This window comes from Hippopotamus amphibius, chromosome 9 (genome assembly GCF_030028045.1).
Source record: "Hippopotamus amphibius kiboko isolate mHipAmp2 chromosome 9, mHipAmp2.hap2, whole genome shotgun sequence".
Taxonomy (NCBI): Eukaryota; Metazoa; Chordata; class Mammalia; order Artiodactyla; family Hippopotamidae; genus Hippopotamus; species Hippopotamus amphibius.
The window spans coordinates 43676277-43703838 of record NC_080194.1 but is presented as its reverse complement, the minus strand read 5'-3'; the positions used below and the strand labels follow the sequence as shown (position 1 = coordinate 43703838).

The 27562-nt window shown below is 40.7% G+C and overlaps 1 protein-coding gene and 1 non-coding gene across 2 annotated transcripts in view; both read right to left on the bottom strand.

The window, feature by feature from the left end:
* Positions 1 to 5487: 5487 nt before the first annotated feature.
* Positions 5488 to 27562, bottom strand: part of MRPL48 (mitochondrial ribosomal protein L48) — a 53617-nt gene continuing 31542 nt past the window's right edge. Inside the window, exons 6-9 of the mRNA XM_057749407.1 lie at positions 18125 to 18294; positions 7910 to 8012; positions 6333 to 6422; positions 5488 to 5788 (exon numbers count right to left, since the gene is read on the bottom strand). Of these exons, the coding sequence (XP_057605390.1) occupies positions 5714 to 5788; positions 6333 to 6422; positions 7910 to 8012; positions 18125 to 18294 (438 nt within the window). The 3' untranslated portion in view covers positions 5488 to 5713. The remainder of the gene's footprint in view (positions 5789 to 6332; positions 6423 to 7909; positions 8013 to 18124; positions 18295 to 27562) is intronic.
* Positions 19077 to 19149, bottom strand: TRNAE-CUC (transfer RNA glutamic acid (anticodon CUC)). Its single transcript has one exon. It is a non-coding gene; the product is annotated as a tRNA-Glu (tRNA).

Genomic DNA, 27562 nt, shown 5'->3' with positions numbered 1-27562 from the left:
AGTGTTGGTGGGAATGAAGAGAAACAGACGCATTCATACTATTGAAGGGATCGTAAATTAGTAAAGCTTTTCAGGGCAATTTGGTGAGATCTACAAATATTTTAAATATTTAAACAGGAATTCCTCTTTTAGGAATCCTCTTAAACATCTATTACGTTCATTGCAGCATTGATTATAATAGTGAGTAAATGGTCACTGAAGTTCCATCAGTAAGGACTGTATTTGCTTATATATTCAAATGTTAAAACAGAAAGGTACCTATGTATTAATTTGTATAATTAAAATAGAAATAGTAGGTCATGGGGGGCAGGGTATTCCAGCAGAGGGAAAGGATGGAAGGACCTTCTCAGCAGGAGAAAGGGCTTTCAAACCAGCTAAGTGGAGGGAGCCAGTCTGGAAGGTCTCCAGTCAGCCTAACACTGGGATGGTCACAATGTGTTTGGGCAAAGAGGACTCTTGCCACCCAAGCCTGTTTCCTTAAGTATCAACAAATGGGAATAATTCCTATTTAATAGGCACACTAAAAGAATTAAATGAGAGATAATATATAAATACCTGGTAATAAAAGTTGTTAGCATTTATTGGGCTATTATAACCAATATGTATGGAGCATTTAACCCAGGCTATCTGGTTCCAGAGTCTGTGCTCTCAACCCCCTATGATATGCTGCTTTCAAATCCCACTATGCTACTTACTAGCTGTGTGGTTTTGGGCAAACTACTTAACATCTCAGGATCTGGTTTTTTTTCTTTCTGTAAAAATGCAGTTATGATACCTTCCTCAAAGGCATCAAAGCTAATAAATACAGATCTTCCTCACAGGGTTGTTGAAAGAATGAGTTAATACTGGCAAAGAGCTTAGAAATAGCATCTGGCACATAGTAAGCATTCACTAAATGTTAGCTATATATGTTATCATCATTATTATTGTGTACTAGTCACTGTTCTGAGTTACATGATCTCGTTTAATCCTCATAAACACTACTAACTCCCCTTTACAGAGGACAGATTAGGAATCAGACTCCAAGTGTATCTTGTTCTAAAGCCTATGCTATTCTCTGCTCTGTGCTCTCTCAAAAGCATCTGGTGCCTAGTACGGTGCTTAACACACAGTAAGTGTTTTTTTAGTCTCTCAGCTCTGTAGCCCACAGCCATGGAGCTGGAGTTTAGGGTGGTCCGTGCCTGTCCCTATACACTCTACATCTACCTCTGCAGAGAGGCTTGGTGCCAAGGATGAGTGGAGAGGTGTGTTGGCTGGGTGTCACCATTGGCTAGGCCTAGGGCAGACTCATGATTTGGCTCTTCCCTGCAAGGTCCTTGGCTGGGGATGTGGCCAGTGCTCAGTACAAAGGCGCACTGTAAAGTGTTTTACTAGATGAGTAATAAGATACTCCTCCCACTCTTCCTCCCTCAGGTAAAGTTGCCAGACCAAGTCCTGGGTTGCTGACTTTAGAAATCCAAGGAGAACTGGAGAGTCCAGGTTGAAACTTTATATACTTTCCCACTGTTTGGAATGCTAGGGCTCCCTGCTCTGCTCCGGTAGGGACTTAAAGCAGGTAGAGGAAGCGGGAGGGATTCTTTCCTTCTCTAGCAGTTGTCTTCTGAAGAGTTTTCATTCCTCAGAGCCTGGACATCTTTCAGAGCCTGGCTATTCGGTCTAAACGTGGAACTGATTCTCTAAACCCGAAACGTCTAAAAATGAAAGTTATTCCAGGGGAAGTATAAGAACTAAATGAATCATTTCAAATTCTCCAGAGAGATCAGACATTTGAAGACAAAAATGGCACAAAGAGATTAAAGTGCAGATTAAACAAGCACAAAACACATTGGCTGCTACTGTCTGTAGTGCCTTGTCAGAGCAGGTCTAGTTCCAGACATGCCCAATCATGGACAGAGAGCTTTCCTTCCCTAAATATACTTTACATCCTAGTCAGTGGAGACTGGAGTCTCAGCATTGCTACGGTGTCTGAATGGCCAAAATATCCAGATTCCATTTCTATCTCTGCAACTAAAAAATACCCTTTCAGAATCAACAGCTGGCAATTTTTAGGCTCAATGGTGGAGAAACAAGACATCCTCAGCTAGAGAAAAGGGACTAACACATGAAGCTGAGGAATCCACTGGCCTTCACTAGGAAAACTGCCCATTCAACCTGGGCATTTGGTACTTCTTGAAAGTTACTGACCCACATAAAAATCCATTTCTAAAAATCTCAGTAATGTGTACTGAACCAGGAATCGAGTGACCTGGAGCTATCCCTGTGAGTGACCTTGGACAAGTCTCTTTCCCTCCTGGGCCAGTTAAGTCATCTGTAAAATGAAGATCAAAACAGATTATCTCAAAAGTTATGTATTGATAGAGCCAAAACTAGAACCCAGCTACTCTGATTCCTAATCAATTGACCTTCCCTTTCTTCTCTCCAGCCTAGCCCTCATGTTTTTGCAGAAGTACTAGGCATAATTTAACCCTAACTGGGTTCAAAACTAAAAACATGCTGAAGGAATCAACTACGGTTACATGCAACAATGTGGGTAAAACATCAGGGTAAGTGAATGAAGTCAGGCACAAAAGGGTATATACTCTATGATATTTATATATTGTTCTAGATAGGCAAAACTAACCTATGGCAATAGGAATGAGATTAGTGGTTGTTTCTGGGAAGAATGACTAGGAAAGAATGTGGGGGAACTTTCTGGGGAGATGGAAATGTTCTTTAACTTGATATAAGTGTAGGTTTCATAGATGACTGCATTTTCAAAACTGATCAAATAAACACTTAACATGTTTCATTATATGTAAATTATATCTCAATTAAAAATAATCTTTTTAAAAAGTACAGTGAAGTTTAGATGGGAAGGTAATCAAACATTTACCGAGCACATGCTTGCCCATTTTATACATCATCTCCATCTCAAGCTCCTAAAAGGGATTATCCCCATTTTACAGATCAGAAAACTGAGGTTTATTGAGGTTAAAATAACTCACTGGAGGCCTCAAAACTAATAAATGTAGAAATTAGGAATAGCTCAGGTTTGTCTGCCTCTTTTCTTTATAATATTGCAGGTTGTCTCAGGAAGGGAGGGGACAGTATTTTCAACCTAGAGCCCAGATACTTGCATTCCATTTGATTTCACTGCCATGTGATCCTAAGGAAGTTCATTTCCCTCTGGAAAGTCAAATGAAGCTCATAATTGTTTTGTAACTCTGAGGTTCTAGCAATCAGAATATCTGTCCCTCTTACCAGGATAAGGCATTATGAGCAATTTTCATTTGTTTCAGGGCAGACTAATTATGAGCAACAAAAGCCCTTTGGCTCTGGTGAGAGGATAAATCATCAACTAGGTCAGTGACACAAGAGCTCCAAGGTGACAGAACCCAGCAGCCTCCTGTTTAAGAGAGAAACCTGACTCATCCCTCAGTGATGTAATGGAAAGGGAAGGACTGGGAATCAAGAGATCTGAATCCTGCTTCCAGCTCTGCCAACGAGGTGCCCTGTCACCTTGAGTAAAGCATTGCCCTTTCTGGGCCCCTAACCTGCACTTGCTTTAGGCTGGCTGGGTCCCAGGGTCCTTTAGTTCTAATATCTTGTCAGTTTATGAAACCTTGCATCTTGCTTTCACAAATTAATAACAAGGAAAGGTGGGCAACTAGAAAATACTGCTGTATTCCAGGTTCCTAAATGGGGTCCACATGACATTGCCTGTTGCCCACATGATATGGAGGCGAGCGTGTGTCTGTGTGTATACATGTATTTATTCACCTTTTTATGTTCAAGTCGCTACACATCCTCCAACTTTACATTCATCTATTAGCTGCTGCTCTTTCATCTTTCCTAAAGGAGACAGCAGTGAGAAATTCTGCAACCAAAATATCAGCCCTCACCCGGCAAATTCTGCCCACACTCCCAGCGGGGTTCACTTGTAAGTCCTGGCCTGCTGAGCCTTCAATTTGAATTCAGAAAAGCATTTTAATTGAGGGCACCTGCTATCTTGACAGCCCTCCCTTAGTGTTATACCTTGAGAGGAAATCTGAGTTTCCTCTTGTTGCCTTTGGAAACCAAGTCAAAGAAACCAAAATAACTTCAGGACTGAGGCTGATGAATTTTAGGAAAGTACACACAATGCTAAGAATACTCTAAGATCCCACGGACCTCTATGTAGGAGTATCCCAGAGAAGCAGAGGTGGACAGGAGAGAGAGGTCTGCCACTTATTAGCTGTGCGACCCTAGGATGTCACTTCATCTCTCCAAACCTCAGTTTCTCTACCTGTAAAACTGGGATAATACCGTCAACCTCAAGGATAATCTGTATAAAGTATATAGCATAATTAGGGCTCAATAAATGTGAGATACACTCAGATACTCATATGCACTCACACACACATTTTCACACACACAGTTACCATCCACATGCACACTCATATATATAACCCCAAAAAACTGGTGTGAGGATTAGAGCTAATGTAGTACCTAGCATAGGGTCTAGCACAATAAATTATAGCTATTCTGTACAAAAGTATGAATGCTAATGCTCAGAATAGGAAAAACATTAGAGGTCAATTTAAACCAAAGGTTCTCAAAGAGGTAACTCTGGACCAGCAGTGGCAGCATCACCCTTGCTCAAGATTTACTAAATCAGAAAATCTGGGGTTGGAGTCAAGCAATTTGTGTTTTCAAAAGCCCTGCAGGTGATCTTGATGCATGTTTAAGTTTGAGAACCAATGACTTACATCAGGGTTTGACAAACTATTTTTATAAAGGGCCACAGAAAAAATGTTTTAACTTAACAGTCTCTGTCACAACTACTCAACTCTGCCACTGTAGCATAAAAGCAGCCACAGACAATATGTAAATAAATGAGCGGGGCTCTGTTTCAATAAACCTTTATTTACAAAAACAGGCAATGGGGTTTTAGAACTGTATAGAGGTTGCACAATGCTGCAAATCTATTAAATACCACTGAATTATTGACTTTAAAATGGTTAGTTTTGTGACATGTGAATTTCACCTCAATAAATTATTTTTAAAAAAGCAAATAAAGGCAGTTGATGGAATTTGGCTCAGAAGTAGTAGTTTTCTGACACGTGCCCAAGATCAGCCTTTAATTCTTCGCTTAAACTCATTCTAGGCAACCCTAATTTGCAGTTATGTAACATCTATCTGCATACTTATGACAGGTCACTTACTACCCCACAAGGTAATTTTTTTTCACTTATGGACAGACCCTGATCCTATCTGGAGGGTTTTTTCATATACAAAATCTCCCTCCCTATGCCTCCTATCCACAGAGAGTTTACTTATGTTATGATTGTCTGCTTCACTAAAGGGACTCCATGCCAGGTTGATTTAAAGGATGAGTTCACTCTAATTGGAGAAATACTGAAAGGGAACATTGCTTGTGTGCTAAAGCACCAGGCAAAGAGAAATGGAATCCCTTAGTTACAGATACTCCACAGGATGGACTGACTTCTCACATACACACACATCCATCACCAGCAGATTTTTATTAGGTGAAGGATACCTAGGGCTGGTTCAAAGGAAAGTGGTGACAATTGGCAAGCACTCCTCCACAGAGGAGAGGAGGCACTCCTGGCTGTGGAGATGGGTACTGATGATGTCAAGGCTCAGGGTCTCTTGCTTAACTTTGGCCACCCAGGAAGCTCTTCCCCTTGCCACTCAATATCACCAGTGCTGGCATGAAAGGGTCTGCAATGAGCTAGTTCAACTTGGCTACCAGTTCTTCCAGTTCTGGCCGAGCTTTGAACCTTCCCTTGAAATCTTCTTCAGTGTGCTGAGGAGCAGAAAAAGAAAATAAAAGCAAATTACTACACAGTCACTCAAATATGCCCAGCATCAGAAAAGGATCCATCAACCACTCTGTAGAAAATGATATAGATTCAACTAACTTTTACTGAGTAGCTGCTATGTACCAGACTTATATTAGGTATCAAAGATTCAAAATTGAATTGCACTTTCTCTCTCCTTAAGTACACTTCCCTATTTGTGTTCTGATTGATTACACAGTATGTGATCTTAAATCATTTTCTTTCTGCTATACAACTGCCTCAAGGGAGGGAATTTGGGAGTGCAATGGACTCACCCCTAACATCAGGATGCTGTGATGGAGTTCAGCTTCCATGGTCTATAAAGCATTATCCCTGATGCACTGGAAAAGCCTGAATAATGATCACGGTAGAGCAGTCTGCACACCTTTCCTGATTATTATGTAGGCTAAATTATTCACATGTCTTTGTTGTTTCTAAAGCCAGCTAGTCCAGACTTTCTTATCCACATTTTCAGCCCACCAGCAGGCCTCTTCTCAAATTAGCACCTACCTCCCTCACTGACAAGTTGACTCCTTCAGGAAGATTGCTTTGGATTATTTCCAAGAAAATTTGTGCAAACGTAGTACTCAAACCGCTGATCTGCGAAAGGAAAGAAGATGCTCTAAGAGACGCACTGAAAGCTAGGTGATTGGGCAGACATGGCAAGGGCTCAAATGTCAGCTCCAGCAGAGCTAGAGGGCCTTTGGGTGAAGGGTTAACATCCAGAGCTGGTTTTGGTGCCCAGGCTTTACAGGATTTCTCCTGCTGATCTGCCAAGTTGTTTGGTTACTAAGATGGTCATGGCCAATATCTGCTCTTGTAGGCAATGAATGTCATAACTGGATCAAGAGGTTAAGTCCAGGATGACTTTCTGAATCAACTCAGGTTTACCCACATAGACCAGGACCTGACTATTGTCAGACCCTGTGCTGAGAATCCAGAGTTAAATCAGATGTTTGGCAGAAAGACATGCAGGGGGCTGTGGGAACCCACAAGAGAAACACCTACCTAACTTAATCAGGACAGTCAAAAAAAGCTTCCAAAAGAGGTAACATCTGGTTGGAGTCTTGAAAAACAGAAGTAAGTTGGGAGAATTCAACAGTAGTGTGGAGTTTTTCTTAAAGCAGAGGAAACAATATCCAGTAAAATGTATGGAATAGTACAGTACTAGGGAATTAAAACTACTTCCATGTGTGGCTGGAATGAATGGGAGTGTGAAGAGGAAAAGCAGGAGAATCATAAAGGCACTTAGGTGCTAATAAAAAGAGTTCAAACTTTATCCTATGGGCTTTAGTGGCAAGTTAGAGTTATCATAAAATGTAGCTCAAATAATTTATTTCTGATAATATTTAAAGAACCAAGATTGTAAGTACCTTAATTATTTAAAAATTTAACATAGATTTAGGGTGTTACTACCTTAACATCCCTCTGGTTACCTTCGTGATATGTTTCTTAAGTGTATCAAAAAGGGTGATGTCCATATATTGGAATATTACTTGGCAGTAAAAAGGAACGAAGTACTGATACATGCTACAACATGGAAGAACTCTGAAAACATTATGCTAAGTAAAGGAAGCTAGATGTAAAAGGTCATATTTTATATAACTCCATTTGAAGAAATGTCTAGAAGAGGTAAAACCATAGAAGTGGAAAGTAGATTAGTTGTTGCCAGGAGCTGGGGGGATGTGGAAAGAGGAGTGACTGCTAATGGGTACAGAGCTAAAGGAAAGCTACTGAGGGGTTCTAGATGGGAAAATGACATAATCACATTGATATGCGCATAAAGCAAAGTGGATGGATCTGAAAGGTTTTTAGGGGTAAGAAACTATAGCATTTGAAGAATGAATGGATACCCAAAGGCAAAGAAGGGTCAAGTATTAAGCTCAAAGATGAGGAGGATTACAGGAAAAAAATCAGTCCCTCTACAATTAGTTTTGTATACATTGAGTGAGGGCACCTGTGAAACATCTTACAGGAGAAACCCAGTAGACAACCGGATATCGGGTTTGAAGCTCAACCATGAGATCAGGACGGAGAAAAGAACCAGAAGAGACAAATACATTTCAAGTTTCTCTCAGAGTACCTACCTGAACCACTCGCTCATGGGTGGTAAGAACTGAGTCCAGGAACATTTTGCTGCCTTGGTCCTGCAGCTGCAACACCTCCATGGTTTTGGTAGGCATCGCATAACTGTGGGAAGGAAGAGTCAGCTATTGGGAGTGTTCCCTTAAGCCAGCAGCACCACTTCAGACAGGGTAGTCCCTGAGTACAGCCACTACTGCATGCAATAGCTCCTGCAATCTAGGGCTGTTTATCTGCAAAGTAACCAGATCCTCTTATGCCTCCTCCAGGAGTCTAAACTCCGTGAGGGGACAGACCATGTTTAGTACTTTTCCGCATCCCCAATCATGGCTAACATGACACTGAAGAAAACCTGGTGATTAATAAGTATTTGCTGCTACTAAAGAACAGCCAGTTCTAAAAGAATCAAGCTCATCGCTAGGTACACTTGGAGGCTATCCTTGGGTATTTCACCTCTTCTGAAGAAATGAGGCATGAAACCCAATCCTGCTCCAGTTCTATTTTTATTTCATTTTATTTTTTAATTTTTTGGCTGCACCATGCAGCATGTGGGTTCCCCAACCAGGGACTGAACCCATGCCCCCTGCAATGGAAGCACAGTCTTAACCACTGGACCACCAGGGAAGTCCCCGGCTCCAGTTCTAGAGCAGGAGTTCTCAACGTCAGCACTACCGACCCTTTAGAACAGATAATTCTTACTGTGGGGGCTAGCCCATGCATCCCTAACCCCTATACTCAGAAAGTGCCAGTAGTACCCCTGAAGTGACAACAATCAAAATTATCTCCAGATGTTAAATGTCCCCAGGTTGAGAACCATTGTTGTAGAGTTTATGCTTACTACAATCAGCTTCAGCAGATCTATATGCCACAACGAAAAGAGTGCTGGACTTTGGGTCAAGTCTTGGCCCCATAACTTATTAGCAATATTTACTTAGGCAAATCCCTTCACCCTCTGGGCCTCAGTTTCTCTATGTATAAAAGGGATTACAATCTAGGCTTATATCAATAGACTATTGTGAGAATCAGGTACGGTGATGAAATAGGACGGATGGCTACATAGAAATAGGCTATTAATATTGTGTTCATCTTATCAAAAAATTCCTCAAACTGAAGATAAACGGAATAATAATAACAGCAGCAAGATTGCTGAGTTTTCATGCCACATAAAGCTTCATCAATTAAGAGTAAGGAGCATGGCCCTCTACAGATGGGCAGCCACAAAAAGAAGTTTAGAGTAATGGAAAATGGATTAGAAATATGAGAGTCAGTACTGGATTTAAATGTTGGCTCTGCCACTTATTACCTATTTGACCTTGGACAAACTAATTCAGCTCTCTGAGTCTTAGTTTATTCAGCTATTAAATGAAGATAATAATACCTAGCTCATAGGGTTGTAGCAGTTAAATAAGATTACATAAGTAATCTGCCAGGCATGCCAAGTGCCAATTCCCTTGCCCTTATAAACAATGAATAAATGCTAGGTATTGCATATTTCCAGGTACCTTCCTAAATAACATCCCCTTCCATTTTATAGCACAATCTCTGATCTCTTCAAATTTACATTTGGTAATAACTTCCTTATATAAAAAAACTGTGGGCTTCCCTGCCAGTCCAGTGGTTAAGACTCCATGCTTCCACCACAGGGAACAAAGGTTTGATCCCTGCATGGTATGGAAAAAAAAAAAATTGCTACACATTTGTTATGGAAAATCAAATCAAATAAAGCAATTATGTAAAAGTTTTCAGTAAACAACACTCTAAAATGCTCTTTTTCCTTTGTGACATTCCACAGATTAAGACTGAATAAAGTGGGAACTGTTCATTCCTGCCACTGAGAATGCATTTTATTCTTCAACATTTACTTCAGTGAGATTCCACTGATTTGTTTATTCTTTCATTCACTCATTCAACAAACATTTACTGAGATCCTGTTCTGTCCCAGGCAGGCTGGTGGGCACTATGCAGGCTACAGTTTCAGGGACTCAATAAGAGTGTTTTGGAGAGACAGGTATGTACACAAACATCTGCACTACAGGAAGACAAAGACAATATAGGTATGTACCAAAATATTACAGGGACAAGAGGGAGAGAAGTGGGAGAGTTTGGGGAAGACTTCAAAGGTGAGGTAGTATTTTATCAAGATGTAAGAATGACCATAGATGTTTGCTTGGAGGACATTCCAAAAAAGAGCATTCTACAAAGGCAAGGAGGCATAAGGCCCTTGAAGAAAACCAACAGAAAAACCAGAGAGAATTTGATTAAAAAAAAAAATACTGGGAACTCCAGTCATTTCAAAGTAGAATCGGCTTTTGAGTAGTATGAGTATAGGTTATTTTTCTTTAGTATCTGCTCTTTTCTGTACTTCCCAAATTTCCTGTAATAAACATTACTTGGATGATCACATAGTGAAAATGGAAGGAAAGGGATTTCCTTTGTCGTCCACTGGTTAAGACTCCACGCTCCCAATGCAGGGGGCCCGGGTTCGATCCCTGGTCAGGAAACTAGATCCTGCATACATGCTGCAACTAAGAAGTCTGGGGGCTTCCCTGGTAGCGCAGTGGTTAAGAATCTGCCTGCCAGTGCAGGGGACACGGGTTCAATCCCTGGGTGGGGAAGATCCCACATACCGCAGAGCAACTGGGCCTGTGCGCCACAACTGCTGAGCCTGCACTCTGGAGACCACAGGCCACACCTACTAAGCCAACGTGCCACAACTACTGAAGTCCGCATGCCTGGAGCCCATGCTCCACAACAAGAGAGGTAACAAGCCAGCACACCACAATGAGGAGTGCCCCCACTTGCCACAATTAGAGAAAGCCCATGCACAGCAATGAATAACCAATGCAGCCAAAAATAAAATAAATAAGTAATAAAATAAAATAAATCTTAAAAAAAAAAAGTCTGCATGCTGCAACTAAAAAAAGATCCTGCATGCCGCAACTGAAGATCGTGCACGCCTCAACAAAGATCCTTCGTGCCACAACTAAGACCAGGTGCAGACAAAATAAATAAATTAATTAATTAAATAAACTTTTTTTTTATAAAAAAGGGAATAAATGAAATAGCTGAATTTCAGAAGTCAACCTAACATGACAAAGTGCTACCTTTTAGGAGTACTGCTGGGATACGACACAAGGGACCCTGCTGGGATGCTAGAGAACTTAGAATCTGTGGACTCTACTATATATGTTATACCTCCATATATAGTAGAGGGCAGCCTTACAGAGAATGATGCTGAATGATGCTTTTACTCTCCGTAGAGAATAGGAGCTGGGTCAGCTTCAGTCTTGGAAGCTGCTCCTAGATGAGTAAGATTTCCATCTCTCTACAGCTGCTCAGCAAAGGATGCAGGCAAATTAAAGGACCCACAGGAGAGGCCTCTTCCTCTCCTCTTCTGGGTGATCTGCAGCTGCGGCAATGCAGACCATTTATAGAACAAAAGCTAGCACACAGCTCCCCTGCTCAATTCCATCTCAAGGTCAGAGCCCTACTCCCAACTCCTAAAGAAAAATGGATCAAGATAAAATGAAAATCAGAAGAAAAGAAAATCATTTTATCTCTGAAAAGCTGGGCAGTGAGAATGCCTGATATGATGGTCTGAAAACCTCAATCAATGCAGAGAAGTGAATTGCTAAAAATGAACACCTCTTTATGCTCTGTACTATTTGGAGCAAAAAACCAGGAAAGAAGCAAAAAGCAGCACATCATTCATTCTGTTATCCTAGAAATTCATGTTCATGCCTATTGGAACTCAATCCAAGTCATTAAATATTCATTCAGTGCCTACTATGTATCAGGTACTGGGCAACGTCTTAGTGTGACTGCTGTTGAAGACAGAAACAGTCCCTGCCTTACAGATCTTAGAGTAGAACAAGCCTTACAGATCTTAGAGTCTAATAACAGTCAAGTAATTATGAGGGTAGGGAATGAGCATTATGAAAGGGAAGTTATATGCCCTCTAATTCTCCTAAATATATAACAAAAAGACCTAACTTAGTAAGGTTCTCTGAAGAAGTGACATTCAAAATAAAGCCTAGGGTAAAAACAGGGGTTAATTAGCTGAAGGGGAAACAGTATTCTAGGCTTTAGAGAGCATATGCAAAGGTCCTGAGGTGGGAAAAGACAAAAAACAAAGTCAGTGTAACTGGAGATAGAAGGAGAGAGAGAGAGAAGTCTGAGTTAAAGTGAGAGAAGTAAGACTAGGCCATGGAGCACCTAGCAAGGCATGTGAGGAACTTTTATTTTGATCCTAAAGGAATGGGAGGCCATGAAAGGAATTTAAGCATGGGAATAACATAATCATATTTCCATTCTAGAAAGATCACATTAAAAACAGTGTGGGGACTTCCCTGATGGTGCAGTAGTTAAGAATCTGCCTGCCAATGCAGGGGACACAGGCTTCATCCCTGGGCTGGGAAGATCCCACATGCCACAGAGCAACTAAGCCCGTGAGCCACAACTACTGAGCCCACATGCTGCAACTACTGAAGCCCACATGCCTAGATGCCGTGGCTCAGCAACAAGAGAAGCCGCCGCAATGAGAAGCCTGCACACCACAACAGAGTAGCCCCTGCTCACTGCAACTAGAGAAAACCCCGCACAGAGCAACAAAGACCCAACGCAGTCTAAATAAATAAATAAATAAATAAATAAATAAATAAATAAATAAAATAAAGCACTGTGGAGAACCAGTTAGAGGGAATTAAGAATTTGGAGGAAAGAAGTGGGTTCAGATCCAGACCTTGCCACTTATGACTATAGGCAAGCTTCTATAATAATAATAATAATTATTATTATTATTAGCAGCCAATAGTTTCTGGACTTAGTTGTAAGCATTTAAAATATATTCACTCCCTTAATTTTCACTATAGCCTTATTAGATAGGTACTTTTATTAACCTCATTTTACAGATGAGGAAACCGATACAACAAAGAGGTTAAGGAAACTGCCCAATGTCACACAGTAAGAATGCAGCAGAGCAAGAGCAAAACCTAAGCAGTCTTGCTCTAGAATTAATGCTTTGATCCACTATGGCAAGGTGCTTATATGAATTAAGTAAAATAATATACAAAAAAAATATTTAGCAGAGTGGCTGGCTGATAGTAGGTGCTCAACAAATGTTACTGTTTTCCTGCCTTTACTCAAATGCAGCCAGAACTTTTCACAGTAGGGTTTTAAAAACAAAATATTTTAAAAAGTCCTTCTGAAAATTTAAAACACTACTCCAAGGAGCCGATCCACTGTAGGTAATGATAACATTCTGTAAATGGCGTTCAATGCCTCTTTGCCACCACAGCATCTGAGATGCTACCCCTAATCCTTGCCAGCTGAAAAAAATCTCATTAACTATTAATAACAGTAATATTATTTACAGAGTGTTTACAACGTTCTGGTCTCTCTGTTAAGTGCTACTACATATTTTCTTACATAATTTTCAGAACTCAAAGAGACAGGAAATTATCATCCCTATTATGAAGACGAAGAAATCGAGGTTCAGAATTCCTCAAGGTCATATTGCTAATAACTGGTAGAACTAGGATTTAAATGTAGGCAGTTGGATTCCAGAACTTTTACTCTTAACCACCTGTTACTCAAAGTATGATCCAAAGACAAGCTGCTGGTAAGCAAACTGCTTATTATCAGTTCAAGACAAGATAAGAAGCATGAAACAGTCACTAAACACACTTTAATTCAATCAACATTTTGTTTTCAATAGCAAGATTTTCTTGATGAAGAAAGCAAAGTGTTAATGTACATTTTGGCATAAGCTCCTAATATCTTCGCAGAGTGGTACTTTGAGGAGTATTGCTCTAAATTATTAAGCTACTCTGCCTCCTTGAACTGACATTAAACTTTCCCTTTCCCTTATCACCTTCCACATTATATTATTTTTTTCTGTGTGTGTATCTGTGCATACACACATGCACACACACTCTCCTTGAAATCAGGGGCATTCTTTATATCCTCCAGGCAGAATGTCTAGTCCAATGACTACCCACAGAGCAAGAAGAGGCTCAACCAGTAGTTTTTTAAGTACTAAAAAGCACTTTCATTAAACTTTAAGAAATGTATACTGCACAACTGGATTGTGTAGTCATATTCAAGAACCTGTCATTCTTTCAACAATGGCTTGGACTTCACTGGTGGCGCAATGGTTAAGAATCCACCTGCCAATGCAACGGACATGGGTTCGATCCCTGGGCCGGGAAGATTCCACATGCCACAGAGCAACTAAGCCCATGTGCCACAACTACTGAGCCTGAGCTCTAGAGCCTGCGAACCACAACTACTGAAGCCTGTGTGCCCTAGAGCTCATACTACAACTACTGAGCCCACGCACTGCAACTATTGAAGCCCGAGCACCTAGAGCCCATGCTCTGCAACCAGAGAAGCCATGACAATGAGAAGCCCACGCACTGCAATGAAGAGCAGCCCCTGCTCGCCAACACTAGAGAAAGCCCACACGCAGCAATGAAGACCCAACTCAGCCAAAAAAAAAAAAAACTGGCTTATGTCCTGCAGGTGGCAGGCTTTATGCTAGGTACTGAAGAAATAAAGAACACAGTCCCCATGTAGTCAGGGGGAAGGGAGCTGACACCTGAATAGATCATTATAGCCCAGAGCACTAAGTGACATGACAGAGGTATGTGTCAAGTTCTGAAAGAGCAACCAACTCTCTGGGGCATCAGAAAAAGATAAAGCACATCGTTAGGCCTAAAAAAACTGAAGTACTATCAGCTATGAGAGTGAAAGTCACAGCTGATTATCCAGTCTTCTAATGAGCACATTCAGCACAGTTACACTCTAAGTAATAAAGGTTTAAAAGTTCAAACTTGGCTTAAGGACTTAAAATAAAATCCTATGTAATTAAAAATACTGGAGCCAGGGAGAACTGGGTTAAACCCAGGCAGCTTACTGGTTTTGTCATTTTGGGCCTTTCTGAGCCTTGGTTTACTCATCTATAAAATGGGAATTTACTAATATCTAGTGAGCAAGAAAGTATAATTTTTGCCATATCCACATATGATGCTGTGTATTACCTTGCTACAATGACAAACCACCCAAACTATTACTTATTAAATATTTTTCTTTAAATCACCACACTTAAAAAATTAATTTTAGGACTTCTCTGGTGGTGCAGTCGTTAAGAATCCTCCTGCCAGGGTGGGATGAATTGGAAGATTGGGACTGCCGTACATACATTACTAATAAGAAAAAAAAATCAAACTGTATGCTTTAAATATACGCAGTTTATTGTATGTCAATTGTATCTCAATAAAAGTTCTTAAAAAAAAAAAGAATCCTGCTAATGCAGGGGACATGGGTTCAAGCCCCAGTCTGGGAAAATCCCACATGTCACGGAGCAACTAAGCCAGTGTGCCAAAAGGCCTGCCCTCTACAGTCTGCGAGCCACAGCTACTGAAGCCTTGAAGCCTGCACACCTAGAGACCGAGCTCCACAACAAGAGAAGCCACTGCAATGAGAAGCCTGTGCACCGCAACAAAGAATAGCCCCCACTTGCCACAACTAGAGAAAGCCCACATGCAGCATCAAAGACCCAATGTAGCCAAAAATAAATAAATAAATAAATAAATTTTAAAAAATTAATTTAAAAAAGAAACTTGAGATGTGGAACAACTAGAACTCATGTTGTGGTGAGAGTGGAAAGTGGTACAGCTATTTTGGAAAACAGTTTGGCAGACTTCCCTGGTGGCACAATGGCTAAGAATCTGCCTGCCAATGCAGGGGACACCGGTTCCATCCCTGGTCCAGGAAGATCCCACATGCTGCAAAGCAACTAAGCCTGTGTGCTACAACTACTGAGCCTGTGCTCTAGAGCCTGTGAGCCACAACTACTGAGCCCATGTGCCACAACTACTGAAGCCCACATGCCTAGAGCCCATGCTCCGCAACAAGAGAAGCCACCGCAATGAGAAGCCGCTCACTACAAGGAAGAGTAGCCCCCACTCTCCACAACTAGAAGCCTGAGCACAGCAACCAAGACCCAATGCAGCAGATAAATAAATAAATACATAAATAAATAAATAAACATATATATACACACACCACTCTTACCATTTGACCCAGCAATCACACTCCTAGAGAAATGAAAACTTCTGTTCTCACAAACACCTGTACATGTTTATAGTAGCTTTATTCGTAACTGCCCCAAACTGGAAACAACACAAATGTCCTTCAAATGAATAAACAAACTAGTATATCCACTCAATGAAATTCTACTCAGCAACAAAAAGGAACAAACTACTTGATACAGGCAACAACATGGATAAATCTCAAATACATTATCCTAAGTGAAAGAAGCCAGACTCAAAATGAAAAATACTGTATGATTCCATTTATATGACATTTTGGAAAAGGCAAAACTACAAGGATGTAAAATAAATCAATAGTTGCAGGGACTGGGGGTGGGACAAGGGACTGACTACAAAAGTAGGAGGGGACTTCTTGGGATGATGAAAATGTTCTATATCCTGATTATGATGGTATTTATTTTACTGCATGCATTTGTCAAAACTCACAGAAACTGTTCACTAAAAGGGTGAACTTTACTGAATGTAAATTACACCTCATTAAGCCTGACTTTATATCACTACAATAAATAGAAAAACCAGTATCAGTTGACATAAATAGAAGGTAAGCTAAAAATAAATACAGTGAAAACAAAACAATGTTATAAAATTCTAGCTAGATGGTGGTGCTTGCCAAGGACTCTGAGCCTGAGGTCCCCTCTTTCTTATAAAGATTAGGAAGTGCTACAGTGGTATTAAGGACATACCAGCACCACACTAAGAATTTCTCCTTGACATAATTAGGTTTAATGAAAATTAAAAAGGGAAGAAATTTCTCACCATGTGATTTAATGTTATTTTAGGCAAACCACAAGGCATCCCACACTTTCTCAAACACTGAGATAAGATATGTAAAGTGCCTTGCCTGGAGTAGATAGTAAATTTTAGTTCTCCTCACCTACAGTTTTCCAACAAGCTCAAAGAGTACATAAAAAGCAGAGGAGGCAAAGAATATCTATATAAGTGGGGAGATATACCATGTTAACGGATAAGAGGACTCTATAAATAGATGTCAATTCTCCTCAAATTGATCCCCAGATTCAACACACCCCAACAAAATTCCATCAGGCACCTTTCTGTAGAAATCAACAAGCTAATTCTAAAATTTTAATGAAAAACCCAGGGACCTAAAATAGCCAAAATAATTTTGAAAAAAGAACAAAGTTGCCCTTTCAGTAATCAAGCTACAGTAATCAAGATAGTGTGGTATGGGGAATTCCCTGGCTGTCCAGTGGTTAGGACTCTGCGCTTTCACAGCCGTGGCCCCAGGTTCAATCCCTGGTCAGCGAACTAAGATTCTGCAATCCAAGCAGTGTAGCCCCCTCCAAAAAAAAAATAAAGAAGAAGAAGAGGAAGAAGAAGAAAATAAAACCACTATGAAATACCACCATATATCCTCTAGAATAGCTTTAAAAAATTTGACAATATCAAGTGCTGACCACGATAAGGAGTTACTTAAACTCTCATATACTGAAGGTGGGAATATAAAATGGTACAGCCACTCTGGAAAAAGTTTGGCAGTTTCCTATAAAGTTAAACATATATTCACCATACAACCCAACAATCCCAGACATAGGTAGTTATTGAAGAGGAAGGAAGATACGAGCCCCCACAAAACCAGTATGAGAAAGCTTATGGCAGCTTTATTCTTAATTACCAATGAACTAGAAACAATCCAAATGTTTACCAACTGGTGAACACATAAACCAATTAAGGGTCAGCATTTAATGGAATACTATTCAGCCACAGAATACTTGCAAAACCCCAGATGAATCTTACACACATTATGCTAAGTGAAAGAGGCCAGAAACAAACAGCTACATACCTTATAATAATTTCATTTATATGACATTCTGGAGAACTTAAAACAACTGGGACAGAAAATCAATCAGTGGTTGCCAGGGACTTAAGAGGCAAGAGAGAGGAAACTGACTACACTTGGGGCAACAAGGAACTTTTTGTTTTAAGAACTTAATGGACCTGTTCTATATTTTGATTATGGCAAACTATATACCTAAAAAGAGTGAATTTTACTATGTGTAAATTATATCTCAAAACTTCTTTTAACAATAACAAAGCAGAGCATACCACCCATACCAAGAATATCCCATGCAAAGGCATCTTTCCTACCTTTCCTCGACTTTAATGGAGAGATGGTTGCAGAGGTTGTGAACATATTGGGCATAACTCTCTGCCAGGACCATGTCATATGCAGTTAGGTGAATGTTTAAAACTCCATATTCATAATCTGTCCCCAAATTAATGGGTGTGATTTCCACTTTTCCCCTCTTCTTCTTGGGCTGAACAGAAAAGAGAAAGAAAATAATTCAAAATATTGTACAAGAAATTCTAACCATACTATCTTTTTTATTTTTTATTTATTTATTTATTTTATTGGCTGTGTTGGGTCTTTTTTGCTGTGTGCGGGCTTTCTTTTTAGTTGTGGTGAGTGGGGGCTACTCTTAGTTGTGGTGTGCGCGCTCCTCATTGCTGTGGCTTCTCTTGTTGCGGAGCACGGGCTCTAGGCACATGGGCCTCAGTAGTTGCAGCACATGGGCTCCCTAGTTGCGGCTCACAGGCTCTAGAACGCAGGCTCAGTAGTTGTGGCATACGGGCTTAGTTGCCCCACAGCATGTGGGATCTTCCTGGAGCAGAGATCGAACTCGTGTCCCCTGTGTTGGCAGGTGGATTCTCAACCACTGCACCACCTAGGAAGCCCCCTAACCATACCATCTTAATATATATTTTTTAAAAATCAATCTTTCAATTAAATTTGTTTACCATTTTTCTCTCAGTTTACCCTACCTACAAACTGAACTCTTCCTGGGATGGAATACGCAGCCTCCCTTGCCACTCTGGGCTGTAGCATCAGTCAATGAAAGAAGAAGGAATACTGCTGGCATTATTTAACATAAATACATGTGACTATCTTCTGCCATTAACTAGTTTTGAGACTCACCTTCCATCTCTGGCCCTCAATTTCCCAATTTTTTTTATCAATGGGGTTATGCTAAATAACAGATTCCTGAGGATTTTTTTTTTTTTTTTTTTTTGCTGCACTGCACAGCTTGTGGGATCTTAGTTCCCTGACCAGGGATTGAACCTGGGCCCTCAGCAGTGAGAGTACAGATTCCTCACCACTGGATCACCAGGGAATTCCCAACAGATTCTTAATTTAGAACCCATAGAGGAATTTCAAGGGGTTTGTCAACCCCAAAACTGATATGCAAAATTTTACGTGTGCACATTTTTCTAAGGAGAGAATCCTTAACTTTCATCAGAATCTTAAAGAAATCAATCAAAAGAAGGTACAGAATTAGTTCTCTTCCAGCCCTCTTAGCTTTGAAATTCTGCTGTCCAATTATTTAGACAGCTTTCCTTTTAAAAACTTAGAGGTAGAAAAATCATTTTATTTCTACCCTTCTCTTTCACAGAAAGTATTGCTTCACTACATATCAACCTGTGTAAACTGCTGTAAAAAGTTAAAATGAAGCCTGGGAAAAGAGATATGTAACACAACATAGATCAGGATCAAGAAAGCTTCTCAACCAGAAATAATTTAACCTAAATGCCCATCAGGAGGAGAACTTGTTAAATAAATCATGGCACAGGCATTCAATAGTACATTATGCAGCTTTAAGAAGAAATAAGAAACTTCTTTATGTATTGATACAGAAAGGTTTTTAAGATAAATTAGACTGTAGAATAATGTGTTCAGAATATCGCCATACATATAAGACTTTTTAACTATTTTCCTTCTATATTTTTTGAATTTTTAATAATATGAATTTTTTATCAATTCAAGATTAGAATCTGAAAATCTACCTTGCTTTAAAAATTTTTTTAGTTAAAATGTTTTTGCAATATAATATTCATACTAAAAAGTACATAAATAAGTACACAGCTCAATGAATTTTTACAAAGTGAAAATACCTGTATAAACAATATCTTGAACAAGAAACAGACCCCTACTAGCACCCCGAAAGTCTCCTGCCCTCCAAATTGGTAATGGCTATTCTGACTTCTAAAACCATAGGGTTATTATGCCTGTTTTTTAAATTCATGAAAATGGAATAATATACTATGTTCTCTTTTGTGTCCAGCTTCTTTAACTCATTATGTTTGTAAGATTCATCATGTTTTAGGTGAAATAGCAATTCTTTCCTTCTCATTGCCCTAGTAGTCTATTATATGAATATGCTATAGTTTATTTAACCTTTTTACTGTAGGTGGAAATTAGAGTTATTTCCAGTGTGGAGCAATTATGAACAGTATTGCTACCAATGTTTCTGCATGTATCTTTCAGAAATGTGCACATATGTATGCATTTCTGTTGGGGATATGCCCAGAACCTGAACTACTGAGTTATAGACAATGCAGAGGTTCATCTTTAATAAGTTCTCTCAAACAGTTTTTCAAAGGCTTCCAATTTAGATTTCCACCTGGCAGTACGTGAGAGTTCTAGCTGCTCTACATTTTTGCCAATACGTACAAAATTTAGTATAGTCAGGTTTTCTGGTTAGTTTGTTTTAGCCATCCTGGCTGGTATGAAGTGGTAACACGTTGAGACTTTAACGTGCATTTCCTTTAAGTCTACTGAACTTGAGCACGATCTCATATGTCCACTGGCCATCTGGATACTCTCTTTTGTAATCTGCCTATTCAAGCATTTTGCCCATTTTTTTAGATCGGGTTGTCTTTTTTCCCTTACTGATTTATAGAGGTTCCTCCTATATTCTAGATATGATCTTTAGTTAAATGTACATGTGGCAAATATCTTCTTCCTCCCTGTATCGTACTTTTTTACTTTTTTTTCTTTTTTTTTGCAGCACCATGGCATATGGGATCTTAGTTCCCTGACCAGGGACCGAATCCACATCCCCTGCAGTGGAAGCACGGAGTCTTAACCACTGGACCGCCAGGGAAGTGCCCTTTTTCACTTTTTAAAAAATTAATTAATTAATTTACATATTTATTTATTGGCTGTGTTGCGTCTTCATTGCTGTGCACGGGCTTTCTTTCTCTAGTTGTGGCGAGCAGGGGCTACTCTTTGTTGTGGTGTGCAGGCTTCTCATTGCTGTTGCTTCTCTTGTGCAGCACAGGCTCTAGGTGCACGGGCTTCAGTAGTTGCAGCACGTGGGCTCAACAGTTGTGGCTGGCGGGCTCTAGAGAGCCAGCTCAGTAGTTGTGGCACATGGGCTTAGTTGCTCCGCAGCATGTAGGATCTTCCCGGCTCAGGGCTGAAACCTGTGTCCCCTGCATTGGCAGGTGGATCCTTAACCACTGTGCCACCAGGGAAGTCCTCCTTTTTCACTTTTTTTTTTGGCACACGGGCTTAGTTGCTCCATGGCATGTGGGATCTTCCTGGAGCAGGGATCGAACCTGTGTCCCCTGCATTGGCAGGCGGATTCCTAACCACTGCGCCACCTAGGAAGCCCCCTCCTTTTTCACTTTTAATGGTACATTTTGATGAGCAAAAATTCTTATTTTTAATGTAGTCCAATTTACTCATTTTTTCTTTTATAGTTATAGTGACTTTTGTGTTCTGTTTAAGAAATCTTTGCTTACCTTAAGATCATGAGGATATTCTTGCATGTTATCTTCTAGAAGTTTGATTATTTTAATACTTACATTTAGATCTACAATCATTTTTAAGTGCTTTTGGTGTACAGTGTGAAATAGGAGTCGTCAGTTTTTTTTCACATGACTATCCAATCCAATTGACCCAAGTGCTCCAGCACCATTATACTGTGGTGTCATTTATATCATGTAATAAATGTTCATAGATACTTGGATCTGTTTCTGTATTCTTATCCCGTTCCATTGGGCTATTTGTCTATTCTTGAGCTAATATCACACTGTCCTAATTACTGTAGATTTAGAATAAGTCTTGCTATTTGGTAGAAATTTTTTTAAAGAAAAAAAATGTGGGAGGGGGGTCTATTTACAAGTCTTAAGTCACCCCTATCTAATAGCCAACAGCCTAGTTACTGCCACAGCAGTAACTTTTATTTTTTTCATTTTCATATTCCTCATATCTAGCACAGGGCCCAGCAGAGAGAAAACATGCAATGAATCACAGTTTTATTTATTTATTTATTTATTTATTTATTTATTTATTTATTTAATTTTTGGCTGCATTGGGTGTTAGCTGCAGCACATGGGATCTTTGTTGCGGCATGCAGGATCTTTCATTGCGGGGCACGGGCTTCTCTCCAGTTTTGGAGTGCAGGTTTTCTCTTCTCTAGCTGTGGGTCACGGGCTTAGTTGCCCCGAGACATATGGGATCTTAGTTCCCTGACCAGGGATCGAACCCACGTCCCCTGCATTGGAAGGCAGATTCTTTACCACTGGACCACCAAGGAAGTCCCCCTGAATCACTATTTAAGAATTTTCAAACAGGATGGCATTTAGAGATAACTTTTCCCCAGTTCTTCATCTTTGCAGGGGAAGAATACGAAGCCCAGAGAGATTAAATATGTCCCCCAGAGTCACAAAGCCACACAGGACAGATCCTAGGAACTAACCCAGACCACTTGACTCCCAGCACAGAAATTTTTCCACTGCAGCCTTTGCATTATTAAAGTTCTTAACAGTGGTAGTCACCCCAGCATCCTAGACTTTACTGTGAGTGAGAAGCCAGCTTCTATCAACCAGCCATCAAGGTGCAGGGGTTTGTTGGCTCTTCTGCAGAGCCCACCACACCCGAGGCCAAATGCAGCGATCTAGACTTCTCATCATGACAGCACTGCAGTCAGAGCTGTGAAGAATGCTAAAATCAGAATGCAGTGGGGAGTGGCTGAAATTTTCCAGCAGAGAAGGGAGGAGCTTCTTTGAAGCCTGCAGGAGGCTTTTCTTAACCAGGGAAAATGCCAGGGCTCTTCAAAGGTATCGCTTTAGGAGAACAAAAAGAAGAAAGCTGATTCTAGTATCCCTCTTGGCATCTCACTTCCTTTTCCATGTTGGCCTAGATCTGTCTGGACCAATCCACTTGATCAGAAGCCCACTGTGATATTCTATTTCAGTTCTGAGCCAGGGCACAGCATAGCCAGCAAGAGCTTGAGTTGATGAAATTGCAGATACCAGTTCCTATAATTTTACCTGAACAATCTTTCTCATCCCCTCCTTTTTATTCCTAGTGCCTGAGTTCAGACCTTCACGACTGCCATGGGGAGCTATTAAAGATATCTGTGCAAGGGATATGCATGACTAGAGCTGTGTTTTGGGAAGGCCACCCTGAATGCCCATGAAGGAGAGCTAGGTAGGAAAGAAATGGAGGTTAGGAGAAAAGTGGCAGGAAAGATGGAATACTATCCCCCATCAAATTTTGGTACTCCTGTGACTGACCTGGATTCACTGTGAGATGGCCCAGGGCAGCCATCCTTAGATCCCTGTAGGAGTACACTATGATGCCCAAAACAGGCCATGGGATAAATCACTAAACCATTTTTGTACATAAATATCCATATTACTCTTATTTTACAGACAGAAAACTGAGGTCCTCTGAAGGGATGTTATTTAGCCAAGGTTACTGAGAAACTTTGCTGGCAAAGAACAGATAGAGAAAGGAGTCAGATTAGAAGCACAGACTGGAGGCCTCCATGTGTGCTCATACCAATGAGTACTTGCCAGAACTGCTGCCACCACTGTCCTTGTCCCTGCAGTGAGCCACAGCCACCGCCCCCGCCTCGCCTCCATAGGAGACCCTCCAATACTCGCATGTCAGTATTTTGCTGGCCTATATGGGAACCACAGAAGACTCCCAACAACTCTGGAGCCGGTAAGAAAACAGGAATGGTATCCACATTTGAGCCTATTGTCACTCACTGCTTTTCTCACTGACCCTGGAGTTTGAAGTTTCACTTCTTTTGTCTCCTTTGGAATTATTTTTTATATTTTGATTTGGTTCAAAATTCAAAAGCTATTTCTAACTAAATTGACTGACCCAACCAAAGGTGAGCTAGAATATCAATAGCCATTATGAGGAACTTTTGAAATCCTCAAATTTAATACCCTCAAAACTGAATTTGGGACTTTCCTGGTGGCACAATGGTTAAGAATCCGCCTGCCAATGCAGGGGACACAGGTTCGATCCCTGGGCCGGGAAGATCCCACATGCCGCAGAGCAACTAAGCCCATGTGCCATAACCACTGAACCTGTGCTCTGGGGCCCACGAGCCACAATTACTGAGCCCACGTGCTGCAACTACTGAAGCCGGTGCACCTAGAACCCGTGCTCTGCAACAAGAGAAGTCACTGCAATAAGAAGCCCACACACTGCAACAAAGAGTAGCCCCCACTCGCCACAACTAGAGAAAGCCCACACGTAGCAATGAAGACCCAATGCAGCCAATAATAAATAAATTTATATAAAAAAACTAAATTTGACTAAAATAGCTCTAACATTTCAAAAACAAACAAAAAAAGAATCACAGACTGTGAGAGCTGGAAGGTAACTTAGAGATAACTTAGTTTCTCCTTTCTTCCTCCCCTAATTTTATATAAGAGGGAAGTCGAGGTCCAGAAAGGGGAAATGACTTTAATGGTTATGATAGTAAGGAAATGGAAAAGGCAATCGCTTTAAGACCAGCCATGGCTAGAAGCTGAGTCTGTGGCCTCAAACCCAGTCTCTCTTCTCTAGCTTCTGCAAAAGTGATGATAGTACCTGCCTATCACTATAGGTGATTTTCTCTAGGGTGGGAAAGTTGGGAAGAAATTGTATCATCTTAATCTTCAAATGAAAAGCTGACAGGCCTGCAGCATATACAGCTTCCAGAAATTCTGGTAAAATGGGAATTTTAAAACTTACACCTGGGGACCTAAATGATTTTGTGATGGTACTCTGAACAGTCCATAATGAGCTGTAAGGTGCACAGAAATCAAGTGGTTATGTTTATAATTCAGTGTAGCACGTTCAAGAAACACACACCAGACAGAAGGCCTGGCCCTGACTGGAATGGCAGAAAGGCTCAACCCTGTGCTGCATAAAGAGCACTAGACTAAGATGGAAGCCAAAGAAAATCTGGGGAACTTCCCTGGCAGTCCAGTGGTTAAGATTCTGAGCTTCCACTGCAGGCGGCGCGAGTTCAATCCCTGGTTGGGGAACTAAGATCCTGCATGCCACGTACTACGGCAAAAAAAAAAAAAGAAAGAAAGAAAATCTGGGTTCAAGTACTGTCTGCTTAGTCACTACATGACATTGAGTGATCTAAGTGTCAGTGTCTTCATCTGGAACACCTAAGGTTCTTGTGAAGCTCAAAACAGTGAATTTATGTGAAATGGAAATAGCATGGACAGTACATGGATTCTGACCACCCTCAGTTCAAACAATGGCTCTGGAAATTACTAGTCACTTGGGCAAGTCATTTAATCTGAGTCTTAGATAATAATAATAATTATTAGATGGATAATAACCACAGCATGTCTGAGGATTAAATAAAATATACCATTTTTAATACTATAAAATGAAATAATGCTTTTTACAGTGGTTACATGATCTGGTATACAGTATTTGCTCAATAAATGGCATCTTTAAAGAAAGACTAAGTAATGTACATAGACAGCACATCATTATTACTATAAATTGGAGGTAAGCATGCTCCTAGTATCCTATTGGTATGCTTTACAGAATGAGGCACTTATTAAGCACCTGCTGTGTGCAATGTGCTGACTCTACCACTCTAAGGAAAGATACCAAAGAAAGAGAAAATACAGTCCCAGCTTTAAAGGAGCTTACAGTTCAGAGAAAGAGAGAGAGAGAAGACACACATGAAAAAACAAACCCTCTCAATTTAATCATAATGAGCAGCCCACCTCCCACAGCAAATTCAACGAAAGCTACCTTGCTGCACCATGCCAATTAAAACCCAAGAGCAATGACCTCAGGTGGCTGCAGCTGAAAGGCAATGAGCAGGTCATTACTCCTAGTTTTTCTGCATGACATATAAGGGTATATAGTAGTTACTCAATAAATGGTAACTCTAAAAAAAGTTGACCTAGACCTGTCTACTCCTTGGGTCTCATGTCCCATCATCCTCTAGTGCCCACCTGAGATTCCAGGATTAACAAACTGCTAAAAGTTTCCCAACTGCATCTCTAGGATCAATGACTTCCCACCTTTGTCCAGAATGTTTCCCCTCCTTGCAAAGAGTTTTCTTTTTTAAATTATTTATTTACTTATTTATTTATTTATTGGGTGTGCATGCGGGCTTTCTCTAGTTGTGGAGAGCAGGGGCTACTCCTGGTTGTGGTGTGCAGGCTTCTCATTGTGGTGGCTTCTCTTGTTGCAGAGCATAGGCTCTAGGTGCACAGGCTTCAGCAGTTGTGGCACATGGGCTCAAAAGTTGTAGCTCGAGGGCTCTAGAGCGCAGGCTCAGTAGCTGTGGCGCACAGGCTTAGTTGCTCCACAGGCTTAGTTGCTCCGCAGCATGTGGGATCTTCCCAGACCAGGGATCGAACCCATGTCCCCTGCATTGGCAGGCGGATTCTTAACCACTTTGCCACCAGGGAAGTCCCCCGTAAAGAGTTTGACTCTTCACCCAACACCCTCAATGTGAGTAACTCCTCGTTTTTTTTTCCCCACACCCACGAGGCCTGCGGGATCTTAGTTCCCAGACCAGGGATGGAACCCGTGCCCGCTGCAGTGAAAGCATGGAATCTTAACCACTGGACAGCTAGGGAAGTCCCTCCTAGTCATCTTCTAAGACTCCGTTTATGCTCTTCCAGGCAGCCTTCCCTCATTCCTCAAGCTGAGTTAGGTAGTACTCCTACATGTTTCCAGAGCAACCCCTCCCCATTATGCACCACTATCACTTATTACGTGTATCCACTTATTCAACAAACATTTTCCGATCACTAGTGATAAGCCAGACCAGGGTTAGCAATAGGGATATGATAGGAAATAAGACAGCCATAATTTCTGCTTGCAGAAACTTGTATCTATTGAGAAAGGCATGTACAGAACAAGTAACTGTAAGAAGATGCATGTCTTGAGGGAGGAAATAGAGTGCTGTGGGATTGTAAAAAGAGGGACTAATACTATCATCAGCATCATCATCGCCACCAGTAACTACCTATGGGCTCCATGTTTCAGACACTGTGCTATGTACTTAAAACTTTCTTTTTTAACTTACTCCTCACAAAACATTTAAATAACATGGTTATTCAAAGGCAAGAAAATTGTGGCTTGGAAAAGTTAAGTAACTTATCCAAGGACACACACTCGTAAGCATAAGAACTGAACCTTTAACTTGGGTCTCCCTAATTCCAAAATATTTCTCTTAATCTCCATCTTTCCCTTTAAGGACGGGGTGCAGAGCCTCCAGTTTCCCTTTAATCACGGAACTGCTGAATTTTACCTGGGCATATGATCATTCATAATAAAAATTACATTTCCCAACCAATCTTGCGGCTGGGTATGGTTATGTGACCAAATTCTGGCCAGTGGGATACAAGCTCATGCATACTGCTTTCCCTTTCCCCTTCCTGTTGGTCAGAATGTGGACATGAAGGCTGAAGTGGGAGCAGACATCTCAGACTATGAGACAGAAGCAGTATGATAAGTGTTGC